The 7217-nt window shown below is 40.4% G+C and overlaps 1 protein-coding gene across 3 annotated transcripts in view; it reads left to right on the top strand.

Moving 5' to 3' along the window:
* The window catches only part of slc12a2 (solute carrier family 12 member 2), a 108088-nt gene that overhangs the window by 98288 nt on the left and 2583 nt on the right, over positions 1 to 7217 (top strand). For all 3 annotated transcript variants that reach the window (XM_061698320.1, XM_061698319.1, XM_061698321.1), the window contains 3 exons: positions 150 to 236; positions 597 to 732; positions 7123 to 7190. In XM_061698320.1, the coding sequence (XP_061554304.1) occupies positions 150 to 236; positions 597 to 732; positions 7123 to 7190 (291 nt within the window). The remainder of the gene's footprint in view (positions 1 to 149; positions 237 to 596; positions 733 to 7122; positions 7191 to 7217) is intronic.

The raw sequence follows: 7217 nt of genomic DNA, 5'->3' as shown, positions 1-7217 counted from the left end.
AAAAGAGATTTAAAAAGGCCTTAAAAAGTAAAATAATTTTGGGTTATAATTCAGAGTAAATAATTTTTCTCATTGAATTTTTTTTATTTTATTATTTTTTTTTTTTCTACAATTTATTAGCTCTGATTTCTTACGCATTTCCTTTGCAGAATGGCGACCCTTTTGAGCAAGTTCAGGATAGACTTCTCAGACATCACTGTGCTTGGAGATGTAAACACCAAGCCCAAAAATGAGCAGTAAGTTTTTCCCAACAAGTGTTTCTTTCTATCTTTTGTTGATCTAAAAATAAAATTCAAAGCACATTTTGGGTGTGAATCTTCTCTTTTTTTTTTTGCTTTGCTTATTACATTTATTAGCTTGGTCAATAAAACAAATTATGCTATGTACAATAACAAAAACCTTTATTTCAGGCAGCCTAGTTTATCATATTTGTGTAATATTGTCCCTTTTGCAGTGTATTTTTATTTTGGCCTTTTCGCTTTAGCTTTTATAAGATGGAAGTTCTACGTTTGTTAGAAAAACATGAGGTCTATCATTCTGTTAGCTCCAGTTTGTATTCCAGAGTCTAAAGCATTGGACTGTTTTCTCGTGTTCAGTACTGCTGCCTTTGAGGAGATGATTGAGCCCTATCGGTTGAAGGAAGATGACATGGAGCAAGAGGCAGCTGAGCGTTTGAAAAACAGCGAACCATGGAGGATCACAGACAATGAGCTGGAGCTTTATCGTGCCAAGGTCTGAAACAAATAGTATTGTTTTGTATTTGATTTGACCTTTTTGACCAGCTTAATGGACAGCAAAATACGTTAGAGAATGTAAAAATTGGATGTTGCCAAACCACAAAATGACCTTGATAGAGGTGCTTTTGATTGTCTTTATTGCACTGGCAAGCTCGCACGATCGACTGATGTCGTGTGATGACGGTTTGAATTTGAAAACATATTTAAAATTTGGGGCATATTTTTTACCATTATTTTGGCCATACTCCAATTGCACATCATTGGTGAAACTGCATGCCGACTCATTTATTGGGATCTGAGTCATCTATTGTTACTCTGGCCCGACCGATTTAATCGACTCGCCGATTTAATCAGCCCATATTAGCCCCTTTCAAATCGGCAAATGTTGGCCGATTTATTTATTTTCTTCACACATTACATCATAAGACAATGATAATGACAGTCAGTTTCAGCATTTATTTGATATTATATGTGTGTGTGGCGGCACAGTGGATGTCTGGTTAGCACATCTGCCTCAAAGTGCTGATCCCGGCCCCGCCTGTGTGGAGTTTGCATGTTCTCCTTGTGCCTCCGTGGGTTTTCTCCGGGTACTCCGGTGTCCTCCCACATCCCAAAATCATGCATGGTAGGTTGATTGAAGACTCTAAATTGCCCGTAGGTATGAATGTGAGTACGAATGGTTGTTTGTTTATGTGTGCCCTGCAATTGGCTGGCGACCAGTTCAGGGTGTACCCCGCCTCAATGCCTGAAGATAGCTGGGATAGGCCCCAGCACGCCTGCGACCCTTGTGAGGATAAGCAGTGAAGTAAATGGAAATGTGTGTGTGTGTATATATAATATAAATATATATATATATATATATATATATATATATATATATATATATATACATACACATTTTCTAAAGTAACCCAAGTTACTTTTTCAAGATAACTGTGGCAACTCTGTACAATGTTCATTACGATTGGAAGATGCTGTACAGTGTTCATTAAGATGGTATAAGAGTCCATTTAAAGAGAAAAGGCACCACGGGGTAGACTCCTTAGGGAAAGTGGTTCTCCCTCAGGACCTGGCCCGGTTGGTCAGAGCGGAATCATCCATGCCACCGATTCCTGGGGAAGTGGTCCACCTCAGATCTTGTCCCAGTTGGTCGGTGCAGAACCCAAAAAGCAACAGCCTCAGATTCAGTCAACCTCACCTTGCCCTCTCACCAAGCAGGAGACGAGGGGAGAGGAGATAGGACAAGTGGCAGTAAAACAGGCCTCCATGTACTTTAACTAAATGCCAAAAAGTAGAAATAAGTCTTAAGTCAGGATTTAAACATTTCTACTGAGGTGGCAGCTCTAATATCTGCGGGTAGGGCATTCCAGATACTGGAGCCCGAATAGAAAATGCTCGAGAGCAGGGACATACTCGGCCCAAAATTCAGCCCGGGAATTTAGATGGCGAGGCCCCCGGTATGCACAACCAAAGACAGAATTTTTGTTGTTCCTTCTGCCATGCAACTTGGCTCTGATTACTAACCAATGAGCAGTGACTGTGATGTGAGGTTTCATCATTTTTGCTGTATACACTGTATGCATAATGCAATTGCCTACCCAATACGCCTTACGCAACACCCAATTGCCTTACATACGGCATCTCTACCGGTCTGGTTATCAGTGATGTGGACTCGAGTCACATGACTTGGACTCGAGCCAGATTCACATTGGTTTAGACTTAAATAAATGTATTGACCTGTTTCATCATGTCAAATGGTTTATATGTGCACGTTTTAACTTGACTTCCTGTTTTAAGCTTGTAGCCTTTTATTTTTAAGCGTACGCACCAGAACTCAATATTTTGTCATGAAAAGTAACTTCTCACGGTGCATGGTTTGCATGGTTTAAATTAAGGGTGTCCAAATGCTGCTGACATTACATGGTCCTGGAGTGTGGCCTAGCCAGTCTCCAGATCTCAACACCAGAAAAGATCTTTAAAGGGCGTTGAACGTCTGTGTTGCCCAGCGACCGCCCCAAAACATCACTGCTCTAGAGGAGATCTGCATGGAAAATACCAGCAGCAGTTTGTGAAAACCTTGTGAAGACTTATAGAAAACGTTTGACCTCTGTCATTGCCAACAAAGGGTATATAACAACGTATTGAGATGAACTTTTGTTATTGACTGACAAGGGGGAGACCAAGTGGATGACTTGCAGAGAGCTGGGACCAAAGTAACCAAGAATGCCAGACGTCTCCCCCCTGCTTAAGCCAGTGCATGTCCAGGCCCGTCTGAAGGGTGCTCGAGAGCATTTGGATGGTCCAGAAGAGGATTGGGAGAATGTCATATGGTCAGATGAAACCAAAATAGAACTTTTAGGTATAAACTCAACTTGTTGTATTTGGAGGAGAAAGAATCCTGAGTTGCATCCAAAGAGCACCATACCTACTGTGAAGCATGGGGGTGGAAACATCATGCTTTGGGGCTGTTTTTCTGCAAAGGCACCAGGACAACCGATCCGTGTAAAAGAAAGAATGAATGGAGCCATGGCTCGTGCGATTTTGAGTAAAAACCTTCCATCAGCAAGGGCATTGAAGATGAAACATGGCTGGGTCTTTCAGCATGACAATGACCCCAAACACACCGCCCGGGCAACAAAGGAATGGCTTCGTAAAAAGCGTTTTAAAGTCCTGGAGTGGCCGAGCCAGACTCCAGATCTCAACCCCATAGAAGATATTTAGAGGGAGTCGAAAGTCTGTGTTGCCTGGCGACAGCCCCAAAACATCACCGCACTAGAGGAGATCTGCATGGTGGAATGGGCCAAAATACCAGCAACAGTGTGTGAAAACTTACAGAAAACGTTTGACCTCTGTCATTGCCCATAAAGGGTATATACTGTGTAACAAAGTATTGAGATGAACTTTTGTTATTCACAAAATACTTATTTTCCACCATAATTTGTTAATACATTCTTTAAAAAATCTGACTGTGATTTTCTGGGGGATTATCATTTTGTCTCTCATATAGAGAGAGGGGCCTCCCTCTACCGTCCCAAACTAATTGTTGCAAAACATAACGGCATTGGTTACAGGCGCATATGTAAGCTTCTGAATGTTCCAGTGAGCACAGTTGGGGCCATAATACGTAAGTGGAAAGCCGGGAAACTGTTATCATAAATCTGCACATCAGAGACACATGAACAATTAGCACTGATGAACAATTAATGCCCGGTAACATTTGATTTCAACAATGTAATAGAAGCAAGGACTCAGAATTTATTTGTTAACCAGTGTATTTAATGATTCACTGATATTGGTGAGGACACCTATAAATTGATCAAGGTGATCATTTATGCCACCTATTGCCCTCACAATCGCTTCTCGTCCTTTGAATTTACTTAATTTGGACATGTACCGTAATTTCTCGTGTATAATGCGCATTTTTTTCCACAAAAAATTGTCAAGTCAATAGTGCGCATTATACATGGGTACAGGGGCAAATGGGGGGGGGAAAACGTTCACATTTTATAAATGTATGCTGCCATCTAGTGGTTATGAAAAAGCTGTACACTTTCATTCCAAAATGCCACCGCCACCTAGTGGTTGTTAAATGAAGTGTAGCCTAAAGTTTCATTCCAATATGACAGAGGTACATACGACTGCATATATGTACAGTTGTGCTTATAAATTTACATATCCTGGATAAAGGATAAATAATAAAATAAAAAAAAAGGATTACATATTCAAATAAAGTGCTTAACTTCAGAATAATTATTTGAAAAAACTAACAGAATACAGATAATGCTTCACGTTTTGATCATATGGGTAGAAGCAAAATCATGCATAGAAAAAATGCATTATACAGAAGTGGAAGGGTTTTCCATCGGCACATTTTCAAATTAAGTAAATTCAAAGGACTTATCAGTGCACTGAAAAAAAGGGACCTTTGAATTTACTTAATTTGAACATGTACATCGGTTGCACATGATGAAAATGTGTTAAAATGACAATTTACCCCTCTTCTTTTATTTAAAAAAAAAAAAAAAAAAACCTTCATTTTAATCATGTGCAACCAATGCACATGTACAAATTTCAAACAATTCAAAGGACTTCCCCCCCCCCCCCCCCCCCCCCCCAGAATGCGTGTCCTCTCCTGTGTATTAAAATAATAGAGTCATCAAACAGGAGTCAGTTTTTGTCAGTATCCTCTTTAATATGCAGATGTGCTTCTATTTGAATTCAAAAGATTTATTACAAATACCATACCTACGACATTTACGCACATGCTAACATTTTGTTCAGCGTGTGCGCACTATTCGGACTCCACAGCATTGACAGCCGCGCACACGCGCGCTGTCCCATTCGCTCCTCTTTCGCTTGTTGTTAACGGCGGAGGACAACGTGCCAAAGAGGATTTTCTGGCGCACCTCCACTTCATTGAGCAACTTCACATTCCGAAGAATTCGTTTTCTTCATTACCTTGCTCATTTTCCTTTTTTTCTGGTCATGCAGAGATCGGGATCTCGGGTGCAGGGCTCATTTAAATATGATTTACATATTTAAATGTGGGCGTGGACAGGGAAGGGAGTGTGCGCTGAATTCTACGTTGATTGGGATGTACGAAGGAAATGTGCTTGGCTTCATGCGCACGCACAGATTCATACATCTGAATATTTTTGTGCGTACGAGGTTTTCTGGATTTGAGCGTACGCCATGTTTTAGTAGGAAATCCACGCAAGTCTTTGTACATGAGGCCCTTGGAATTGCCATGGCCTGGATGCACATTAACCACGCAAGAGCACATTGCTGGGAAAAAAGCATGTCAAATCTCGTTTAAATTTTGCCGAACATGATGGTGTGGGCCTGCTTTTCAGCAAATGGTTCTGGTAAACTTCACATGATTGAAGGAAGGATGAACGGGCAAATGTACCGAGACATTGTTGACCAAAATCTGCTGCCATCTACAAGGATGATGAAAATGAAACGAGGGTGGGAGGAGGAAACTCTCAATTGGTTTCAAAGGGAGGGGGGGGGGGAATAAAGCTGCTAGAACGGCCTAGCCAATCACCTGACTTGAATCCAATCAAAAATCTGGGGAAAGAACTGAAACTAAAGGTCCATAAAAGAAGCCCACGGAACCTTCAAGATTGGAAGACTGCTTGTGTGCAGAAATGGGGCCAAATCACACCAGAGCAATGCATGCGACTAGTTCCTCCATACAATAGGAGTCTTGAAGCTCTCATTGCAAGCAAAGGTTTTTGTACAAATTTTTATACAAATACCAGTATGTGTGTTCAATACTTTTTCCCTGCGTCATTTCTAGGGTTGGGCATCGTTTGAATTTGAGCGATTCTGGTTCCTTATTTCCATTCCGGCTCCAAACGATTCTCAATTCAGATTCTTTTACGGGGCTGGGTCAAAAAAGTTTGCATGGTTTAAATGCAGGGTGTCCAAATTATGAACATCCATTTTTCCTAGCAGTCCGCAGCATTGAATAAAATGAACATTTGACTCGGGGTTCCAGTATCGATATCAAACTTAAAAGGCAATGTGTGTGGACCTAACCCAATTGACTTAATATTCATTAATTAACGTTTCAGCTAAAAGTTAAACATAGCATTGTTAAAATAGTTACTTGGGACTGTTTCATCATGTCAAATGGTTTATATGTGCAAGTTTTAACTTCACTTCCTGTTTTAAGCTTGTAGCCTTTTATTTTGAAGGGTAAGCACCGGAACTCATCATTTTGACATGAAAAGTAACTTCACACGGCACCAGTGTTTAGTTTGTGTGCTGTTGGATTGGTAACTAAAGTGGATTAAAAAATAATTACAGTACAAGACTGAATCTTAAGAACACTACAGACCGCAATATACGGGAATCCCAGACAGCGCATGGTCAGCCCGCAGTGTAACTATTTGCCTGAGCGCGCACAAAGCTAGTTGCTAATGCTAACGAAAACAAGCATATGTGACGCCAAGTCGCGCGTTTCCCACAATGCAATGTGGATTATTTATTTTTTTCTCAATAATTAGCCTCATTATTGTGATGTTAAATGTTGTCGTTTCTGTGTCTGTTTACAGTGGTTCTTGGAACGTATACCTCATTTAGCTGTCACATTTATTGTTGATTTATGTTGTACTTTTTTTTATGAAACCATTAGTTTTGACTTTATTTTCTACTTTTTCAGCAAGCAAGCTCATATAAGAATCTTGTCAAGTCAAATTATACTAGTTCCATTGGCAGTTTTTTGGGTTTTTTTCACTCGTTTTAAGGTAATTTGGTGGGTGGACTGGTTGACAGTGAGCTATGTCTAAATTCTGCAATTTTCTTTGGGCTTAGTTTCTTCTGGAAAATGGATTTTAATGAGCTTGAGCAAACGTATTTGCTATGTTTTGTTTTTCAGACTAATCGTCAGATCAGACTCAACGAGCTACTGAAGGAGCACTCCGACACAGCCAACCTTATTGTCATGTAAGCCGCTTTTTGATCTCTCTGCTT

Source organism: Phycodurus eques, chromosome 15 (assembly GCF_024500275.1).
Source record: "Phycodurus eques isolate BA_2022a chromosome 15, UOR_Pequ_1.1, whole genome shotgun sequence".
NCBI classification, from domain to species: domain Eukaryota; kingdom Metazoa; phylum Chordata; class Actinopteri; order Syngnathiformes; family Syngnathidae; genus Phycodurus; species Phycodurus eques.
This window is presented reverse-complemented; position numbering and strand designations above follow the sequence as displayed.